At 55.8% G+C, this 21,774-nt stretch overlaps 1 protein-coding gene across 4 annotated transcripts in view; it reads left to right on the top strand.

Annotated features, from left to right (window-relative positions):
* Positions 1-21,465, top strand: part of DUSP8 (dual specificity phosphatase 8) — a 40,867-nt gene extending 19,402 nt beyond the window's left edge. For 2 of the 4 annotated variants that reach the window (XM_065682734.1, XM_065682735.1), the window contains exons 3-7: positions 1,617-1,755; positions 17,671-17,837; positions 19,470-19,629; positions 19,840-19,963; positions 20,348-21,465. In XM_065682734.1, the coding sequence (XP_065538806.1) occupies positions 1,617-1,755; positions 17,671-17,837; positions 19,470-19,629; positions 19,840-19,963; positions 20,348-21,437 (1,680 nt within the window). In that variant the 3' untranslated portion in view covers positions 21,438-21,465. Of the gene's footprint in view, positions 1-1,616; positions 1,756-10,345; positions 10,895-14,643; positions 16,204-17,670; positions 17,838-19,469; positions 19,630-19,839; positions 19,964-20,347 lie in introns of those variants that run through there. The other 2 variants (XM_065682736.1, XM_065682738.1) reach the window with 2 other exon arrangements.
* The last annotated feature ends 309 nt before the right edge of the window (positions 21,466-21,774 follow it).

Below are 21,774 nucleotides of genomic sequence, written 5' to 3'. Positions count from 1 at the left end.
GGGATGGGGGAAGCAGAGATGCTGGTATAGATCCTCAGCTGGCTTGCCCCCAGGTGGATTCAGGCATTTTTCAATGTCTTATTTTAAAATTCACGTGTCCTTTTCCCTTCCCACTCATCCTGCTGCTGCCTTTTCAACCCTCCCATCTTCCGGCTGACCTGCAGGGCCAGTTTTGCTCTCCAGTTCCTGGTGCTGGGATGGAGACATGCAGCTCCTTTGAGCTTCCCCCTTCCTAATGCAGAGCTGCGCATGGTGCCCCGGCAGGGATTTCTGCCAATGCAGGACTGTCCTCCTGCTGCGGCGAGGAGATGTGATGAGCTCAGCTAAATCAGTGCGCCCTGCAGTTTTATTTGGATGGCGCTCACGTTGTGAGCAGGGAAGCACCTGCAGCAGGGTGTGAAAGCAGCATTAACACTGACAGCAATCCCGAGTGAATCTGCTCTGGTGGTAAGATAGGGCATGGCAGTGAGACAGCAAAAGGAGGCGGGTACCTGTGAGTGGTTCCTAGTTCTAGTGGTCTCCTAAGGAGATTTTGGAGAGGGCCAGGCAGTGGGCACTGGGCAGTTCCAACATAAGCTGGAGGAGAGATGGGTTCTGGTGTGCAGACCCTGCTTCCCTGCCTGCCGCTGCCTCCTCCTCCCACAGTGTGATGGATGTGCCTTACCCCACTGGCTGGGAGGGCAGGCGCTCAGGAGGCAGGCATATGCCATCAGCATTCAGCAGATGCACTGAGCTATGCCTAAGGGAGGATTTTTACCTTCTTTTAATGCATGGACCTTCATGTAGGTGTAGGAATGGTTGGCTGCACTTTGAGTGCTCTTGCTGCAATCTAGCCATCAACAGGAGTGGGGGGACTCCTGCCTGCATACAGCTACATGCCTTCAGGGTACCCCACCATCTCACCTACCCCAGAGACTGCAGCATCAGGCAGTAGGGCTGGGTGCTGTTTGTGGTGTGTGAAGTCACATGAGAGCAGCTCAGGAGCTCCTTTCCCTCTCCCCATCATATCTCTACAGTGTACAAGCCCTGCCATTCATTACAAAAGGAAGAAAGAACATCCCCCTGAACATCCACTGAGCTAAACAAGAGCTCCTTCAGCCCTCAAGGGTGATCTGCAGGTTCAGGTTGAGCTTTCAGAGGGGTAGTGCCTACAGAGTGTCACTGTGCTGGGCAGTGTCTCCAGGCTGAGGCCTGAAGAGCCCCATTTGCTCCAGCCACAGCATGAGAGCTGTGCTGGGAGCACCCCTGTCTGCAGAACCACCCCTGAATCCTCATGACACCAGCCAGGCTGCAGAGGAGTATCTGAGGGGAAAGGCCAGGTGGGGAGGAGGTGGTGGAAGAAGTCACAGTGACTTCTGGGATGCATTTAAGTGATGGCAAGCTGAAGGTGGGCAATGGGGAGGAGTGACCCTATTTCAGGTTAGGATGCAGAGTCACAGCCTGCCTGGACCCTTCATGTGGTGATCAAAAGCCAGCTTGTGGGGATGGCGTAGAGCTGTGATCTTCTGCTTGTGTGACTGCTAAATTCAGATTTGCTTCCCATGGCGGTGTGGGCAGCAGCACCCTCAGCACTCAGCCTATTTCTCTGACGCCCGGTTTTCGCTGTTGCCCTGCAGGTGGAGGCAGAGGAGCACCAGGATGTGGTGGTCTACGACCAGAGCACCCGGGACGTGGCTGGCTTGGCTGCTGACAGCTTCCTCTCCATCCTCCTGGGCAAGCTGGACAGCTGTTTCCACAGTGTCTCCATCCTTACAGGTAGGAGCCCTGGGCTACCAGTCCACCTGGCACTCGTGCCCTAAGGCCAGAGTTACGGAGCTGTGGCCACACATGTCAATGTGCGCCTGCTTTCCTGGCCACCGGTGGTTGTAGTGGTGGAGGGCAGCCCTGCACGCAGACCAAGGAGGCTCAACCCACACTGGCATTGTTGGGTCCTCCCTTGCACCGTTTAGCTCCCCACCACCGCACCAACCAGCCTGGGTGCACTGACAGAAGAGGCTATGTGGTGGTCACAACGGCATAGATCCAGACATCTTCATTCTGCCATTGTTACACTACTTCATCCCTGGTCAAAGTGCCAAGAGCCAGACCTGGTTCAACTGTTCTGCTCCCTCTCACTGCTGTTAAAGGGATGGCTGGAGAGGAAACCCGTGGATGTACTGGGAGAGGGAAGGGCAAGGAGGCCAGGGGCAGAGGGTCATCACTGAGTGAGTCAAGGTCTGCTGGAGGTGGCGCTTTCCAAGCGCGAGTGCACAGGCAGGAGGAGGCACGTGCTGCCCTAATTACAGCCCTTATGCATAGTGAAATGGGAGGCAGGCAACCAATGAATGAAACACTCCAGCCCAGCAGAGAGGAGGAGAAAGATGCAGAGAGCTGCTGAGGGGAGAGTTAAAGCTGTCTTTAATTCCCTGTGGCTGGGATATCTTCCTGGCTGGCTGCCCACCTCTGAGCTTGCTGCCTGTGGAGGGGTGCACAGGTGCTGCCCCTTGGCCCTGCTGAGCTCAACCAAGCTCCTAGATACTGCCAAAAGCAGAGATGGGGATCACGTCTGTTCCCCAAGCCCATCCTCATCCTGTGGCGATTGGGTACTGCTCTGGGCCTCACACGGAGGGTACTGACCTCCGTGTTCCCAAGGCATCACAGGGATGGAGGGAGCTGCTGCTCCTGCCAATCCAGCAGTGTAACAGACCCTTGGAAGGGGTAGTTGTGATGGGGAAGGTAGCACAAGCAAGTGGCATTAAAGGAACCTTGCCTGTGCAAGGCATGGGCAAGTGCTGCTGGATTAGAGCAGCTGCATTATGATGGGGAGAACAGAGAAGAGAAATAGTGGCATAAACCTCCCAGTTTGAGGGTTTCAAAAGCAAGCAGGGACTGCATGAAATCACAGTAAAGCTGATTAACATGGCCCAGGGTGCAGGAGCTTGGCTGAGGCCTGCACTGGGAGATGCCACCATGAGCTTGCTATGGCAGCCCTTGTCCTGGCCCAGCAGCAGTGCCTGTGGCTCCAAGGTTGTTGTGGCATAAACGAGGGTATGGCTTGGCACATGGTGCGGGAGAAGGAGAAGTTGGATTCAGCCACATCTGGAAAAGAATGTGCTTAGTCACCAGGACAGGTCAGGAAACAGCCTTTGCATGACCCCAGCACCCCACAACCAGGGCTGGGCAAGGGGCAGCACTGTGTGCTGGCTGCAAACCCACATCCCCGAGTCCTCCTGAGGCAGAGATGGAACTAGGTGAGGTGGCCCGGAAAGCCTGGGAGCTTTCTGCTCCCTGGGAAAGCAAGTGGAGTCCTGGGGGGCCCGCATAGCACTGGCGCACCCCAGCAGCATGCATGGCATGCCCCAAGCTGGGTGAGCATCAGCAATGTGCCACCCCCCTCGCCATCAGCATCACCGCCATCGAGCCTCCATAAGCAAACCTGCAGCTACTTGGGCACACACGTACTCCGTCTTCAGGGCAGCCATTTCCATCCCTCTGGGCTGCAGAAGCCCTGATGCCCAAGCAGGAGTGCAGCTGTGCTGGGTGCCGAGCAAATCCTTAAACCTCCCTAAGTAAAAGTGCTGCAGGACCACAGCCTGCTGTGGAACATTGACCACCAGCGGGTGGAAAAACCGGGAACCGAAATGTAGAACACTGGGTCATGGCAGCGGCGTTTTACATGGAAATGGTGACTGGAAGTGGCTGCAGAGAGCATCCGGGGAAGGCTGGGCACGCTGTCCAACAGGCACAGCTTCCTCCTGCCTGCGCTGTGGGCAGCAGACGTGTTGTTTCAGAGGCGGCTCTGCAGCACTTGAAAGCTCTGGGTAGGACATTTGGGCTGGGCCTGATTCTGACCCCTCTCCCTGGTGGGGTTTAACCCCTTGGTCTACCCACTCCAGGCTCAGGCACCTTGTCTCATCCCAACCCCTCCTGTGTCCCAAAGGAATCGCATGTGTCCTCCCTGGAGGTGGCTTGTGACCCCAGTGGGGAATTGGCCTGGCAAGGGCTGCTGAAATTTCAGGGTTCTATCCTGAAATCTCAGCCTGCCCCTAAATGGATGCCAGCACCTCAGGGAACCCCATCCTGAGTGTCCCCAGTCTGGCGTGGCAGCCATATGCAGCCCTTCAGTGATCCCCAGCTCTCATCAACCCAGGCAAAGTGACACACATCCATTCCTTGCTGTCCCCATCTCGTGCAAATGCCTTGCTTGGCCATTCCTGCTCAACTCCAGCCCTTGAGACCCTTGAAGCAGCTGATGGAGGCTGGTGGGCGAGGAGAGAGGAGCTAGGCATGAGGAGCAGTGGCAGGGACCCTTCAAGGGTTAACAGCTCAGAAGCAGCGATTCCAGCAGGCTGGGAAGGAGGAACCTGAGTCAATTATTCCCAGTCTTGGAAATCATCAGCTTCTCTTCTTTTTTCCTTTTTTTTCTTTCTTTAATTGTGTAAGTATAAATAGTGCTGCTTGCTGCCCTCCATCCGTGGGAGCAGAAGGACTGTTGATTTATATGGTTTTCCTGACATCACATGAAGTGGTGGAAAACTGAATGGAGCCAACATTTTTCCTGCATTACGTAATGCCCCCTCCCTCCCAGCCCAGCTCTGCTATTCCTGCAGGAGCCTGACTGTTCTTTAACCTTTGTTTACTTCAGCACAAACCCTTGCTTTTTTGCCTTTCTTTTTTTTTTTTTTTCTTGCTATTTTTTCCTTTTTTTTCCTTTTTTTTTTTCACTTTGCTTTTTTACCCCCTTCTTCCCCTTTGCGAACACCCACTTGGATTTTATTAACAGCCATTATCTGTTTATGAAGCAGCAGCAACAGCAGCGGTCTGGCTCCATCGCTCCCTGACGGCTCCCGCATGCCAGCTCTTGTATTGGAGCCCAGCCAGAGCCAAAGCACGGTGCTGAGCTTCACCAGCTCCTCTCCATTTGCCCAGCTGCAGTGGAGGGAAGGGAGATCCTCCTTTACTCTCATTCAACGGCTAAAAGTGACAGCTGAAGGCTTGGGATGCTCATCCAGATGATGCTCAGGCATCCACCCTCCATCCTGTTCTTGGGCTGAGTGCTGGGCTCCCCTCTCCTGTGCCCAAAGCCATATGCCACCTGGAGAGGACAGCAGGGTGTCAGTGTGACCAGCAGCCTGGACTGCTGGGTCTGGGTCTCTCCTTGCACAGCAGAGGCTCTTTACATTGTGGTTTCATGCGCCAGGGGAGCTTTATCATTGCAATATCATTCTCTGACCTGAAACAGGCCCCTCACTTGCTTTCTGAACTCGAGTCATGAGCTTTTCATCTGGCTCGGGAGCGCGTGTGAGATCATCTTCAGCCCCCTTGTGCCCCCCCCCCCCCCCCCGTACCAATTCTTCAAGGAATGTTTAAATTTTCCAGTCCTGTTCTTTCTAAATTTGGAGCGTCTGTTTACTCCCAGGATTCGGAAAGAATGTGACAATATCATCAGCGAGAAATCCCTCCCAGCCCTCTACTCGCCATCCTCCTCAGCAGCGCTGGCCATCACCCAGGCCCTCTCCAGCCCGGCCATCCAGCCCAGCCAGGGAGAGTTGTAATTGTACAGCAGTGGTGATCCAGAGAGGGCTGAGATTTGGGAGATTTCAAGGGTTCTACCAAAGGGAGGTGGCTTGAGAGCAGACAAAATAAAGTAGTGAAAAAGGAAAGGGGATTTCCATTGCAGGAGCTGACACTTGGGCTGCCCAGGCATGAGTGGGTTCAGCACTGGCTGGAATTATTTTAGAAATGAGGACTCGAGGACAAATGATTTTAATTAAAAAAAAAAAAAAATAAAGAAAAAGTACCTTTTTTTTTTTTTCCTGCATAGGGACAGTCCTAAAAAGAGGTTAATCATTAGGGCAGATGAATGTCACTTTGCTCATTCTTGATTGAAAATACAGTGATGCTTTTGCTTGTCATGTCAGTGGGAAGCCACATGCCAGCATCACATCTCCCTTGCTGCCTGCTCTGCTTGGAACATGTTGGGCTGGAGCTGGTTTAGAGGAAAAGAGAAGATATATGAAAAAGGCCAAGCTAGGCAGGTGCAAAAGTAGCACACAGGCAGGGCAGGGCAGAACAGAACAGGGCAGGGGAGGCTTGCTTTTAGTCAGAATCCCAGGGGCTAGAGACTGTGTGCATCTGAAAGGCAGCAAAAATACAAATGAATCTGCAAAGCTTGTCCTGGCTGACGCTGAAGCTAAAAGCTTAGCAGGACCCAGAACCGGGATCAAGGAATCTTTACAAACTTGGTGTAAGAAAAACATAATCTAAAACCTAAGACAGAAAATACCCTGAGCACCCACACTGTGGTCAGCAGTCAGAAGCTGTCTGATGGGATTGGGGAAGTAGGACCCCTGCAGCTGGTTATTTGATGGTCACCTTCCTCATCTCCCTGTCTGGACAGCATCATGATTTCACCTGACAACTTCCATATGTGAGTATGTCTCCTGGGGACACAGCATGTGTAGGATGCACAAGCTGGTGGACTTTGTCCTATGCCTCCAGCAGACCCTGAACCTGGTGCATTGGCCTGAATATGCACATGTAAATCAAGTGTTAGGGCTAAATTCAGGTACTCTCATAGTGCTGAGGTTGAAGACCACTTGTGGACTTACTGGCATGAATCCACCAGATGTACCCGTAAGTTTTTCTCCAAAGTCTAATTACTGCCTCTGAACCTCCCACAAAAACCCCTGCCCACCCGTGGACATCTCCATCCCATAGTGTACTATGATGAACTGAAACAAAACACATCCTCGGCTGGTAGGAGTGTGGGTATGAATAAGGAAGGCACAGGGGTGAGAGGAGATGGGTCAGAGTGTTCACATGGGATTCTCAATTTCTTGCTTCTCCCAGATTTGGGAGTTTTGAAGGAGCTGTGCAAATAATGTGAATGGGGATCCTGGTTGCTCTTCATCCTGCATGATGTTCAGGAAGGGAAGAAGGGTAAGAAGCGCTGTGGAGAGGCTTATGCATGGCTTTTCTCAGGCTGCAGGTTGTGGAGCACAGGGGGACTACCTGTGGTGGTGCTTTCCTTTCGACTGTCTGGAGGGCTAGAGGTAGGGCACTATGGCCAGCCTAATGAGAGAAGCACTTCTTTAAAAATCAAATGGTAATGCCAAGATTTGTGATCTTTACAGTCCTGGAGGCTTAGGTAACTCTCCCAACCTCCCTCCCACTGACACAAAGCATCCCTGGGTCTGTGACACTGAGCACTTGCTTTCTTTCCTGCAGCAAAGCCATCTGGGACCACTTTGGCCAGGGCAGGGCTGTGTTTTCTCACCCTCCAGCCCCCATACAGTGCGCGCTGGCATCCAACCCCGGCTACCCAGCCCAGCGGCGGCCCTAGGGAGTGCACCCCGTCTCCGTGGCTCGGGGCATGGTGTCAAAGTAAGGTGCCCTCTTCCCACCCTCTGCCACGACCAGGAGATGCCTGGGAGGATTTTGGCCCCAGTGGGACCAGCCGCTGCATCTCTGGCAGGGGTTAAGCCAGGTCATGTATGTGCGAGCTGATTGTATTCCAGACCTATGCTCTAAACCTCCCTGTTTAGCAACACTGTCGTCAGACAACTTGTTTTCCCGATTCTATAATTACCTCAAGGAGCTTCCCCTCCCCCTCCAGTTGCGTTTTTTACCATCGGGCCCAGAAAAGGCGAGCAAAAGGGGCAAAGGCAGGGAGGGATGGAAGAGAAGGGGCTCGGGGAAGAGCAGCGCTCTGGTTGCCAAGACTTACAAAACCGCCGTGTAATTTTGTTTCTCATTTCTGGATAGCTGACAGGAGGAAGGCAACTTCCCCAGTAAGAGATCCCAATGGGCAGGAGCTGCTGCCCAGTTATGGTTTCCTTCCTTTTGAGAAACCTGCCTTCCCTCATCTGCCCCCCCCCCCCCCCTTTCCCTGGGCCTATGCTGCACGCTTGCAAAAGGTCAGCACTGGCAATTATTGCGAGGTCCTGGCACTGGGTGGAGAGAGGAACTGCAGACCACTGCCCCGCTGGGCTCCCGCCAGGCTATAGGTACTGTCATGATGTAGGTATGTAGGTGCTGAAGAGGGGCTTCTTGTGCTCCTGCTCTGCGGGTGGGTTGCATGAGTCTCTCCGACCCATTGCAGCAGATGTTTCTCCAGTGACTGCTGTGGTAATGAGAGCAAAGTGGGGCCAGCGAGGTTGGGATCTCTCTCTAGGTCATGCACCTCTGTCTCCTAAACAGGGGCTGGAGGCAGGATGGGAGGCAGCCTGACCAGGAGGAACACATGAGTAAAAGGGCCAAGGCTGATGTGTGGCGTGTATTTCCACTCTATGGTCATTGCCTTTCATCTCTTTACTTGCCAGCTCACCCCAACACCAGCTCCCAACCCCTGCCTTTGTCCTGGCAAAAGGGTGAAGATGTGGAGAGAGCAGGGAGAAGAATGCTGCCTGGGAAGTTATGCCTGCAGGCAGCATCTCCATGGACCTCACACTGGTGTAGGAAGGGGATTGCTGACTACCTGTGTTCAGTTGCCTTTTGCTGAGGGCAAGAGGCATGTGGAACACCATGGTGGGGCGAGAGGCATGTGGAACACCATGGTGTGAGCCTCCTGCATGAGGGGCTGCTCGATGGTGGTGTGCCCAGCTCACTAGGTGGGGCTCCCAGTAGCTCTGAACTGAAAACTCAGTCCAAACATATCCTAAAGGAACCTGCCAGTAACAAAATGACTTGTGTTGAGGGCTTTTGCAAGCCTGAGGGAGTCGGGCAACTCAGGGCAGTGAGGGAAGGCAAACACGTGCTTGTGCGCTTCTGGGTCGGGGCAGACTGGTGATTGCACCTCTTCCTTCACTGTGTGCTTCCTGCAGCATCCCCCTGGGCTGGCACAGAGCAGTTGGCCAGCCACTGCCCTTGCACAACCCAACACTGCCTCAACTGCAGCCATCAGAGTGGATCGCAGTCAAATTGCCCTCCAGCATGGGTAGAGAGCACTGCTGGTACAGGAGCAGGAGATGCAGGCATCTCCATTGCCAGAAGCTGTTGGCACTGGCCACCAGCATCATGCGCCCTTCCTCACAGGGACAGAGGCTGCAGATATCAAGGACCAGAGCCCCCTTAAGAAGCTGCCACGGGAGCCACTTCCCAAGCATGGCTCTTGAGGAAGGCTGCTCCTCTCTCTTCCAGCCTAGTTGGAGCACGCTTTGAATTTTATCCAACCTCTGACCCACATCTGATAATAATCAAACCATATTTGTTACAACAACAAGGCTCGTTAGGAGGCTGGCTCCACTCGGGTGGGGAGGGGGAGGGTAGAGCACTTAGTTAATGCCAATGACCTCATCTCATGTGATGTCATTCAAAGGAAAAACACTGAAGTCACTCACATATGGCTCAGCCTGGGGTTTTTCAGCCCATAAAGCTTCAGATTTTCAAAGGCACAATACATGCCCCCCCTCCTCCTGCGCTTACTATAATCCTGAATGATTTTCTGGAGGCCTTGGCTCAAACCAATAAACTCGTAAGGAGCTGTGTAAAGATATATTAAAGAGTCCCACGGGTGGGAAGAGGGGGGACAAGTAATTCTTTCCCCCAGGACAAATGTAAAGAAGAAAACCCATGAGCCCCCACCTGCTTCAGAAGCCACCAATGATGGATGGACCGCAGCAGGACTGGGAGAGCCCGTTACTACATAACCCCTCTTGCCGGACCTTTGCACGTGAGAAGGCTTTGGCGGAGGCTGCATCTCCTTCAGACTATGGTCTTGCTCTGCTGGGAGTGGGCAGATAATTACATCTGACATGGCCGTGCAGGTGTGAGCAGCCCAGTGAAAGCACCCTTCCCCACCAGCTGTTGAGGCCCATTCACCTCCAGCTGTTTGAAACCATTCCAGGATGAGCAACCCTCCTGGGTGATGCTCTCAGTGGACGCTACAAGAGGAAAGATGAACTAGTAGTTAAGGACCTGCTGTCTGGTGCCCAGCTCTGTCCTGCAGAAGAGAACCCTGGAGAAGTTAACGTTTTGTGCCTCAGTTTCCCCCTTAGGAAACAGATCATGTCATTGCCCTTCCTAGCACCGGAGTTCGGAGTTAAACGTGCCCCAGGGGCTGCACTTTGGTCCTTCCAGGAACAGCTGTGGGGTGCCTGCACCAGACACGGGGCAAGGCTGGGGAGTGGTGCCGCATCTCCCCTTTGTTGTAGGGATTTGATCGCACATCGCTCTGGCTGGTGCTAAAATGAGGTGTGGGCATTAACTTCCTTCCTCCAAGGCCCTGTCCCCAAATTAACTCCGCGGGGCCAAATCCGGCGTGGTGCAGCCATCCATCTCCTGCCGCGGCTGCTCTCTCCGGGGGGGGCTGAGGGGGCCTTTGGGCGGGCGAAAAAATCGCGGTTGCGCCTTTAAGCAGGGAGCGAAGCATATGTCAGGCTCGGCGTTCTCCTGCGTGTCTGTGTGCTGAGTAAGGAATGCGGCCGCATGCCTGACCCGTTAGCTATGAGCGAGCTACGGGCGCGCTGCGAGCGCGGCGGCGGAGGGATGGATGGCTCAGCGGAGCTGCTGCTCACGGGCTGAGTTCATTCCGGCTGGAGCGGGAGCCGCGCACGCAGGGAGCGAGAGGCGAGGAGAAGGGCGGCCGGGGAAAAGGGGGTGCGCCGCCCCCCCCCCCGCTCGGGTTTATTGTTTTTGTTCTTTTAATGGTTGTCGTTTGCTCGGGCTGAAGGCTGGAGCCGGGGGCTGGCGGTGCTCTGCCGCAGCGGGCATTTGGGGGATTTTTTTTGCGTTTTGTTTGCCCGCCAGCTGTTGTTTTGCTGAGGCGAGAGGTGCCCCCGCAGCCCAGCTGCCTGGATGCCCCTGGATGTAATGATCGCTCCCTCCGAGGACCAGTTCTGGACAGACATGCGCGAGAGGCAAATGAAGCTGAAAATAAGGGTGCGGAGGATGAAGGAGAGCAGGGACATGAGAGGTTTGTCAGCCGGGACGGCTCCTTTCCTTCCGATGGGGACGGAGGGGGAAGAGGGGGCGGCTCCGCCTGATCCCTGCTTTGCCCGAGGACGGAGATCGCTGCGGCCGGCGGGGAGCGGAGCGCGATGGCTGGAGATACAAAGAGCGCAGGCAGCTGGCGAGCGGGGAGATGGAGGAGAGCGGGGAGAATGAGGCTAGCGGAGCGGGAGCGATCCCCAGCTCCCACCCGCGGGCAGTGTGCGGGAGCGGTTGCGGAGGCAGCTAGCCTGGTCCTGGAGGCAGCAGCAGGAAAGTCGCTGCACGGAGCGGGCAGCTCCTTCAGGCAGGTGAGAGGCTGCCTGCAGCGGGCAGGGGCATCTGCAGCAGGACGTTAGGCAGCTTGCCCACCTGGTGCGGGGTCCGGAGGGGCTGCCTGGCCGGGAGCTGAGGGGACCACTCCAGGGTCCCCTGAACCTTTCTCCATCCAAACAAGCTTGGCGAGGGCGCGGACGGAGCAGGGGAGGAGGAAGGCTGCGGGAGCCTGGGCAGGGTCTGCCGCCAGCATCTCCAGTCTCGCGGGCGCCGGTTTGGAGGGGTCACGGCGTCCGCTCCCCGGGCAGGGGGGACGGCGAGGACGGGATGCCAGGAGCGATGGCCTGGGAGAGCGCTGCGATGCTGCCCGCGCCAGGCAGCTGCCCGAAGGAGCCATTTCGCTTCACTAGCGCGGTTGCTGCCTGCCCATCTTGGGGGATTTCGTTAAGAAAAGGGGTTTGCAGCGTTTCCACTCGCCAGTGTTAGGGTGAAGGGCAAGCGGAGGAAGGGGATATTAATTGGAGCAACTTAAAAATATGCCGAGCCTGGAATGACCTAGATTACCAAAGGGTTGAATCAAGAAACTTCCCCTCCATCACCACTTAAAATGGGAGCCTGCTAAAAGTGCTTGACAGGTTTTTGTGGCATGAAGCACATAACCCAGTGATGGTGTCATTAGTAATAAGTCACTCCTGGAAATGACACATTTTTCTTTACTTAGAACAAGTCAGGCTGGTCCAAAGCCGGCACAGTCACCAGAGGAAAATCAAGCCCAGCAGCTCGGGGAGCGTGGCTCTGTGGGTAGAGGGCTTCCTTCCTGCCTCTTTTCCTTTTTTTTTTTTTTCTTTTTTAAGGACATTTTCCGCTCGTTTGGAAGAACGGGACGGGGCTGGGGGTGGTTGTTGGGTCCGGCCTGCGAGGCTTGGAGGAACTGGCGCAGGTTGGGAGGCAGCGGGGTGATGTAGCAGCAGATGGGCAGAGGCTGTTTGTGGTGACCACCGGGAAAACGGGGAATTCACATGAAGCCATAATAGGGCTGATTAATCGGCTTTCTCATCCCCACTGGAAAAAAAAACCAACAAAGGAATCAGCAACGGGGTGATGAAATTCGGTACCGACTGAAGGAAGGGTGAAACCCGGCCGAGGGGAGAGCACAAGGGCTAGGCAGGGGAGCGTGGGGTGACAGGGACGGGGGGAGCACCGGCCATCTCTCTCCAGTGCGCTGAGACGGGTGGAAGTAAAAGAGCATCAGCCAGGAGAGGGCGAGTTGGCCAGGCTGCGGAGCACCGGGGTTTCACCTAGCCGGGTGGGAAGGCATCGCAGGCGGGACCGGGGAAAAGCAAAGGAGGCTGCAGCGCCGAGAGGGGAACAGCGAAGATGGAGGCGGGGGGAAACTCAGAAACGTCCCAGGCAGCGGGAGGTGCTGACAAAGGCCCGGAGCTTCCCGGGGTGCAGTGAGTAGTGCTGCATCACCCGCCCGGCTTAGCTCCCACCCAGCACCAGAGCCAGGGAGACGGCGTTTCCCAAAGAGGGGCTTTCCCCGCGGCTCTGGGGGTTGACGTGTGGCGTGCCTGGCCCCTCCACTTGCTCTCCTTCAATTCAACCTGCCGCAGAGATGCTTGGCTGAATGCTCGGGCTCGGTGCCTTGCCAACGGCTGAGCAGAGCGCAGGCGAGGGCTGTGGTTTTGCAGCACCCCCCCCCCCCCCCGGCTTTCATGATCTCCTGCCGTGCCTCAGTTCAGCAAGGTGGTTTAATGGTGGGGGACAGATGCGTCCCCGTGGGGCTGGGGTGGCAGCAGGCAGGCATCGCCCTCCCCGGCGCGGCGGCGAGGCAGCCGTGCTGGCATGGCGGCTGCTCCTGCGGCAGCCGAGGCGCGTGCTCGCTTGCATGCCCCACTGCCCCTCGCCACGTGCCGCCCTGGCAGCCGCCCTCAGCCGCCACGGGCATTTCAATGAGAGCTGGGCAGAGCTCAGCCCCGCACAGGGCCCTGGGCTGCCAGGAGCTCCGGTGAGCCTGAGGGTCTCCAGCGCCAGCACAGCCACAAAGCCCACCAGTGGGGCCACGGCACCTGCGTGGGGAGCCAGTCCCTGAGCAGCTCCAGCTGCTGCTCTTTAACTCTCGTTTACAGGAGCAATGAGGGTGGGCTATAAACTGCTTCAATACCCCCCAGCTGCCAGCCCTGCCAGCTCCTGGTGTGAGAGCTGTGGGTGAGGAGGTGCGGTGCGGTGGCTGCTGGCCCAGGGAAGGTTTGCAGCTCCAGCTGCGCTTGTTCCTCATTGCCACAGAGTGACGGCACAGGGGGGTGACATGTCACTTCTTCTTCCCTGTTTCCTGCTGGGGGGCTTTTGGTTGGATTTACTCCACGATGCAGATGAGAGGCTGGCAAATGGGACATGTCCCAGGTGCTCAGTGTGTTTGCAGTGGGGTGGAATTTAGGAGGCTGGTGGTGTTCAATGGCTCTCCTGAAGAAAGGATTTAGGTGAATCAGGTGCCTTGGGCAGCCCTTTTGCAGCTTTTTGCAATTGTCAGGGTGCAGGATAGAGGCAAGAGCTGTTGGGTCGTTTGAAGGGACTCTGAAGGAGGCAAGTCCACGGGGGCTGGAGATGAATGGGCAGTCTGCAGCTGTCAAAACAAGACCTGAGAAGGGTTTCAAGCCCCATCGTTTCCCTGTTTCCACTTTACGCCTCTAGCCTCAGAAGATGGCCTTGGTGCAGGGAGGGATGCAGGGAGCAGCAGGTAACTGGGATAGCCCTGCTTAATGTGCTCTACACTTCCCTTTTATCCCCAGTAGCATCTCCTCTAACATCCTGTGTAGCTCAATGGATTATAAATCCCCAAAGATGGGGCTTAACACCAGGAGGAAAATAATGCCGCACCACATCCCTGCCCTAGCCAGGACGTTCTGTGTCACCCTCCCTGCACCACCATTGCTGCCTTTCCTTGGCAGAGAAGGGAACAGGGCATCTTGCAGGTGATGGGTGATGCCTAGATATTGTCAGTGTCCCAGACAGGAGCTGGATGTTCCCAGAGACCACCTGAAGGTGACAGCAAAGAGGGCAGAGGTGTCGCACATCTCTGTTCTTCAGAGTTTCAGTTCTTGCACTTTTCTGGCACTAAATTGCAACGCCCTGTGCCTTGGTTACCTCTGGGGGAGTGACAGCTCGCTCTCCCTCCCTCCCTCCCGAAAGCTGCGTTTGTCTTCAGCCCCACCTTGAGCTGTACACCGCTAAGGGTTTCTATGTCTCTGGGGGCACTGATGAATGAGCCCCCCAAAGCTGAGGAGTTATTTTCACCCCCCAGCCCTCCCAGAGACCTGCGTGATGCTGGTTCTTGGCTCTTCCTTCTTCCATCTTCAGCAGGAGCAGTGAAGGTGTCCCCAGTTCTGGCCTGGTTACCTGTGCCCAAACATTCCCCCTCTCCTGGGACCCATCTCTGCCTCAGGTAATTGCAGGAGGCAGGAAGACACTGGGTTTTCCAAGGGGATAGCTTTGAGAGCCCTCAGGAGTGCTGGAGCCATGAGCAGTACACTGGGACGTGCTGCATCAGAGCAGCCCTTGTCAGGCTTGACAGAAGCATCAAGAAGAAACCAGTGAGCCCCAAGCACCCACCAACATCAGATACAAATCCTTCCTGGGCTTAATTCCCCATATGCCAAGAGAAATGGTGCTCCTGGCACCAGCACTGTGAATAAATGAGGAAAGATGAGGAAGACCCATGGTGCACTGGCTCCTCACCCTGTGGGGCTCTGCTACTGTCTCCCAGCAAAAGCTGGGATCCATGGCCCAGGGTATAGAGGGGGGAATGCCCAGGCAACAGCTGGAGCCCAGCCAGGGACATTCACTGCCTTTGGGATTGTTTTGAAGAGCTGCTTTGCTTTCTAAAAATGAAAGGCATGCTAGAGCAGCCGGCATGGGGTGGGGTAGGTGCTGCTTCAAGGTTGGGATGGTGTTGGGTACCCATCTCTAGGGTTTCCCCCAAGCCCAGGCTGCCCTCAGCAGCTGCAAGCACAGGGGAAACGAGGACAGGCAGGATGGGAGCATGCCTGGGCTTCCAGACACAGGCTAGAAGCTTTGCTTGGGACAAGTGGGGCAAGCAATGGGCATCATTTCAGGTGCTGGCATCATCTGTTTGCTGGCAGCATGCCGGGACAGGCACTGCAGCAGAGGATGCTGCTGCCACTCTCTGCAAACATCCCCCCTTGCTTTGTAGCCCACTCTGCCCCTGCCTGGATTTCCCCGGGCAGGGCTGGGAGAGGATCTGCTGTCAGGCGAGTGCCGGCAAGGGGGAGATAGTGGCGTGCCCTGACCTGCTTTAGCTATGAGATCATCCCACGCTCCCGGCTTTAAAAGAGTGATATAAAGCTGTACACGGCCCCAGGCAGCTCTTGAATGGAACAGTGAGCATGAGAGGCTGGGGACCTGGGGACCGGAGCAGGCACTGATCCCTGGAGCTGTGCTGACATGCACCCTCCTCCCCAAAAATGCACTATATTCCTCAGAAAAATTCCCATTTTGTTTTGCCTGAGTCTAGGGGTTAAATCTGTGCCCCACTGGACCCTGTGTGCTGAAGCTGAAGGAAGCTCTGCTTGAGCATCCCCCAGGCGTCAGCAGCATGTGTTCAAGTGTGGAACAAAGCACGGAGGTCTCACATGTCCACGCAGGGCTGTGGCCGGCGATTTGCGCTCCTTGGCAATGGGGACACAGCACAGGGATGAGCAGTAACTGGAGCTGTGCTACACCTGCGCTGGGCCTCCTGCTTTCGCTCTGATATAATGTCCCAGTTGAGAGGTGATGTCATTTCAGAGGGAGCCAGAGAAAAGGAAGTGCTGGAGAAGATAAGGTGCTTTAACTCTACCCCTCCTGGCTTGGGCAGGTTTGGAAGCTGAGAGCTGTGTTAGCTGCCAGCCAGGAAAACATAAGAGAGGGGAGGAAAGAGGTTGGTTGAAGGACACCTTCCTCCTGGACCAGTGGGAGCTGACACCAGGAGCTGATGAGATGGAGGACCTTGAATGCTTCCAGGTGGTGTAAGCACAATTCTGTGCACTGCTCTGGCTTATTTATCACCTTCACCTCCCAGACATGTGCGGTGGGTTATCTGCAGCACCAGTCATGCCACACCAGTAGCCAGGAAGGTGCTCTAGGAAGATCAGCAGAAATGCTGGCAAGGTGCTGGAGAAGGTAACTTGAGAATGTGCCAAGGCTGCCCTGCTTTCAAAGGGGAGAGAGACTGAATGGAAAGCTTGTCACCAAAAGCTCATTAAAAGGTCTTGTTAACAAGATAGATGGGCCAGGGATTCCCATGGTGCTGAGACTTGGACTTTCAGAAGGATCTCAGAGAGGCATCCTGGTCCCTCTGACAGTCAAAGACCCAAAGTCTCTGCTTTTTGGGTGATGTCAAGCTGCATCTGCTCACTCACATGAGTAGGAAAACCTAAGGGAGGCTGGGCTGATACCACCCAAGGTCTTCTCCATTGTACCAAGCTGGGAGTGGAGCAGGGTCACCACTAGACAGACCCAGCTCTACGCTGGAGAATGGGATCAGTGAGTGAGAGCAAATCAGGATCAGCAGTGGCCTTAACACAACCACAGGGGACATACAACAGCACTGAGGGCCTTCCACCTTCACAAGCTGCCCACAGTTGCAGGCAGGGCAATACCTGATGACCTGCTCAAGTCAGTACTCTTTCTGATTGAGCTGGGGACTGGCTTTCAGGCAGACTCATCCACAGTTAGGCTGTGCTTTTGACAGTGCCAGACATCATGGCAGTAGTTCTGGCTATCAGATGCCAACTACCACAGCCCCAGCTGGGGGTTTTCTCTCAATATTGGGCTTTGAGGTACTCAAGCTGAGTATGACTGCCCAGCAGCTTGGTGCAGTAAATCAGGCGCTGCTTGCTGTCACATTCAGTAAGGTAGAGAATGAAAAAAGGCAATGGCCTGCAGGTTCTGATGTGCTGGTCCAGTCTGATGTGGTGGAAGTCATGGGCTTGGCAGGGCTGCGTTGAGGGAGCATCTCTCAGAAACCGCAGTGTGTAAATGTAGCCCTTGTGGCAAGGCTTGAGCTGACCTCCCAGCCCGGGGAGCTTTGCACCTCAGTGAGCTTGCTTGTTGTCACCCTGCCCTGGCAACTCTGGTTGTCCTGAGAGTAGTAGGCAGCCAAGAAAAGGACTTTCTCTTCTTGTCAGTTGTCTGAATGAAGTCGGTGAAGAGCAGGGTGGGTGATGGGTGCCCCACACGTGCATTAATATCGAGCTGCAGCAGGAAAAATCAGAGCTGGGTCTCCATTCCTTTCTCCATACGTGTGGCACAGTAATCACAACATGTCTGCACAGATTAGCGATAGCTGATGGTTTTTTGCTCCTCAAGGCTCTGTTCTTAGTGTTGCAGAGCTATCACTGCTCTGTCCCCAGCTCGGGCCTTGGGTTGCCAGGTACTTTTGGTCTCAGCCTCACTGCTACAAGCTCAATGTCCCCATTTTCTCCACAGGAGGCTTTGCTACCTTCTCATCCTGCTTCCCGGGGCTCTGTGAGGGGAAGCCAGCCGCCATCCTGCCGATGAGCATCTCCCAGCCATGCTTGCCCGTGGCCAATGTCGGCCCCACACGCATCCTGCCACATCTCTACTTGGGCTCACAGAAAGATGTCCTGAACAAGGTATGGCCCTGTTGAGGGAACACATCTGCCCTGTCCCATATGGGAGGGCAGCCAGCCATGAAGAGGGGTGAGAGCATTAACGACTCCTCTCCTACCTGGTGGGAGGACCATGCATGGTCGGTCTGAACCTACCAGGAGGCTGAAGGCAGGGATTGCATAGGCAGAGCCCAGCAGAACTGGAGAAAGTGGTCACAGGATGAGTCATTTTATACTGAGTGGTCAAAGTCTTCAGCCGCAGCAATGTGGGGATGGGCAAGCTCTGGCCATGGGCAGGGGCTTGTTCAGAAGGCCCCAAAACAAGCAAAGTTTTGCTGTGGGGAGAGAGGAGAAAAGAGGGACAGTGCCCTTTTAAAGGTGCTGGAAGGGCTGTGCTATGATGTCTTGCCAGGGAAGGAATTTTGTTTAAAGGAAAAATAGCAGCGAGAAGAAAGAGGAATTGTAGGTAAAATGATGCCGGGCGTCTGCCTACTGCAGGCAGGAGGGAGCCAGTCCGGTGTCCTCGCCCAGGGCAGGCAACGGGGGAGACGGACCATGATGCTGGGATTGGGGGGAGGTTAGAGACAGAAAGGAGGGAGAGAGAAATTATATACACAGAATAAAAGGAAATGAAAGAGAAAAATGCCAAGAATGTGAGCCCGGGAGCTGGGCTGGCTCCACTGAGCCGAAGCTGGGCTCTGCAGAGCCTGCTGGGACGGGCAGGAATCGGCTGATGGAGAGCCAGGGCTGAAATCCCAGTCCGGTCTCCTGAGAAGCCAATGTCAGGCAGGGAAATTGATGGTTTCCTTCCCTTCCTGCCTCCTCAGAGGGTTTTGTTCATCTTTTGGAGCTGTGTTCTCTGCCATCCCCACTATGTGGCCAGAAGATGCTCTCTCTACTCATAGGCAGCAGAGCAGGGTCAAGCGTGGAGGCCATGGATGGGCGATGTATCTTTTCTCCAGCACATCACACAGGAAAGATCCCACATGGCAGGTCCACACACTCTGGTGTGTGGAAGGACTCTTTAATCTACATGTTTTCTCCTCCCATTTAATTCTGGGTCTTCGCTGGAATAGTGACCAGGGACTGAGACCCAGCAGCTCAGGTATCCTTCCATTATTTAGAAGCAACTTGCCCCGAGTTGTACAGGTGATATAACTGTGAGCACCTAACAAATCTATGAGAGCCCCCAATGCATTTCTGAGGGATGTGCAAACAGGCATTGGTTAACATAGGGTGCTACCAATGAACCACCCTGCTCTGTTGATGAGATGCCTCTTCTCCCTCAGCTGATACTTTCAAGACTTTCGGAAACAGTTTTTGCTGATTTTCTTTCCTGGTTTTTTCTATTCCCTTCATACTGGGGTTCTTGGTATTTCCCCTCTGGGACCCCCTTCCAGGTGTCTTTGGTCTTGCTTACCTTCACTTGGGCCAAAGTAAAATTCTGCTGAGGTTCAAACCTGTGTCATCTAAATTGACACAACCTTCTCAGCTAGTCTCTGCTATACTACCATCAACTAGGTCAAATGAGCAATGGGAGACCCACAGGGGAAAGTATTGGGATGGGAGAAGGCAGGGAGTACATGCCAAGGCAGATCTCCCACACTCGGTGCTGGCTGCACCCAGCCGATCATTTGATCGCTTCTTTCCCACCAGGACTTGATGACACAGAATGGGATAAGCTACGTCCTCAACGCCAGCAACTCCTGTCCCAAGCCAGACTTCATCTGTGATAGTCACTTCATGCGCATTCCTGTCAATGACAACTACTGTGAGAAGCTGCTTCCCTGGCTGGACAAGTCCATTGAGTTTATTGGTGAGCTTTTGTTACAATGGTTGCAGACATTCCAGTTGTCATCCTCCAAAACCTGGACTCTCTTTCTGTCCTCCATGGTCTTACTCCCGGCAACACTTGCCCTTTCACACAAAGAGATTGAGGGTTGGGGAGGGAGGCTAGAGTCATTTTACTCTCACCATCTCTGATCACATCGATGCTTTTCTCTCTGCTTCCTCTGCCATGCTCCAGACAAGGCCAAGGTGTCCAGCTGCCAGGTGATTGTGCACTGCTTGGCCGGGATCTCCCGCTCAGCCACCATTGCCATTGCCTACATCATGAAGACCATGGGTATGTCATCAGATGATGCTTACAGGTGAGTTTTCCCTGGGGGGCAGAGGGGGGTAATGCTGGTATGCTTCACTTCTGGGAAGGAAAGTAGGCTGAGCCCAGAGGAGAGGGTGGGGGCTCCTTGAAACTCTGTCTTGCCTTGGCTGAGTCCCAGTGAAACCAAACCAAACCTCCCTTCATAAAATGCATGCAATGAGGAATGGGTGGGAGAGGTAAAAAGGAAGGGGGAGGCAGTCCCAGCTGTACCCTGGGGTATCCTGAGGCCCCATGGTTCCCCAAGACCCCTTTCTCTGGAGGGTCTGCTCAGAAGGTCCTGGATGGTGCCTTGTCTTCCCAAAGAGGCTGAGAGAATAGGGGTGACTCGCAGAAGGACCAAACACCAACTGGGGCTGTCTGCGCCTCTTGGCAGGTTCGTTAAGGACCGTCGCCCATCCATCTCACCCAACTTCAACTTTCTGGGCCAGCTCCTGGAGTATGAGAGGAGCCTGAAGCTCCTAAAGGCCCTGAAGTCGAAGGGTGACCGGAGCGAGGGAGATGTGCAGCAGGACCCGGCAGAGGCGGCTGAGGGCGGCCGTCATCCCCCACCACCTACCTCAGAGAAGGCCGAGGAGGTGCCGAGAGGCACTGGCTCCGCGTCCCCCCATGGTGACCCTGAGCGGCAAGGCGGGACCGCGAAGGTCCTGTCACCCACCGCCCTGCAGCAGGGGCTCAATGGCTTGCACCTCTCCTCTGAGCGCATCCAGGACACCAACCGCCTGAAACGCTCCTTCTCCCTGGACATCAAGTCTGCCTATTCCCCAGGCCTGCGGCAGGAGCCCCCCGGACCCCCCGGCCCTGGAGATGCCCCCAAACTCTGCAAGCTGGACAGCCCCTCTGGCCCTGGCAGCCTCAGCCCCTTCTCCCCTGGGGCAGACAGCCCCGAGCGGCCGAGCGGCCCGGACCTCCTGCTGGAGGCCAAGGTGCGGCAGCGGCGAAAGCACCGGCACGCCGCCGGCTCCCCGGCGCACGGGCTCAGCCTCAGCGCCGGCGGGGCCTGCGCAGCACGCAAGAGCCCCGGCGCCGAGGACGGGCTGCCACCGCGGCTCAGCCAGCCGGCGCCGGCTCCCAGCCCCGCCAGCAGCGCCTGGGGCGGCGTGCACCTGGAGTCCCCCGGCACCCCGACCGGCGAGGCCGGCTGGTTCTTCGGCATGGACCCTGGCAGCACCAGCAGTAGCGGCGGGAGCCTGTTTGCCGGCGCCGGGCCGTACGCACCGCCCTTCGGCTGCGGCGGGGTGGCGGGGGGCTGCGAGATCCGGTTGAGGGACAAGGCGCGGGCTGAGCCGCGGGACGGGCGGCACAGCTGGCATGAGGAGGCCGGTGCTGAGAAGCAGTTCAAGCGGAGGAGCTGCCAGATGGAATTCGAGGAGACCATGTCCGAGGGCAGGGCCCGGGAAGAGCTGGGCAAAATCAGCAAACAGTCCAGCTTTTCGGGCAGCATGGAGATCATCGAGGTGTCCTGACACACACCGGGGGCGCCTGGAGATGCGGGATGGGGACGGGCTGGGGGGATATTTAAGCTGGGGAGAGAGGGAAGGGGACAGGGACGGCGGGGGGGTGGAGGGGGGGTGGGGGGGGAATATTTATACCCACGTGTGCATTTTCGGGAGCGCACGCGCTGAAACCGAATCAAAGGCGGATGAGTCTTTGGAGAGTCAGGAAACACAGCGGAGGATGCTTAGTGCCCGTCCCGCACCCACCCTGCTCCTTCCCCCCCATGCCCACGGGCTGCGCGCCCTCAGAGACCCACGCTCAAAATCTGGGCGTCAAATCGGAGCGGGAAGGGGCAGGGGTCACGGT

The sequence above is a fragment of the Lathamus discolor genome, chromosome 6 (assembly GCF_037157495.1).
Source record: "Lathamus discolor isolate bLatDis1 chromosome 6, bLatDis1.hap1, whole genome shotgun sequence".
In the NCBI taxonomy this organism is placed as follows: Eukaryota; Metazoa; Chordata; class Aves; order Psittaciformes; family Psittacidae; genus Lathamus; species Lathamus discolor.
Note: the sequence above shows the minus strand (reverse complement) of the source record. Positions and strands in the feature narration are given on the sequence as shown.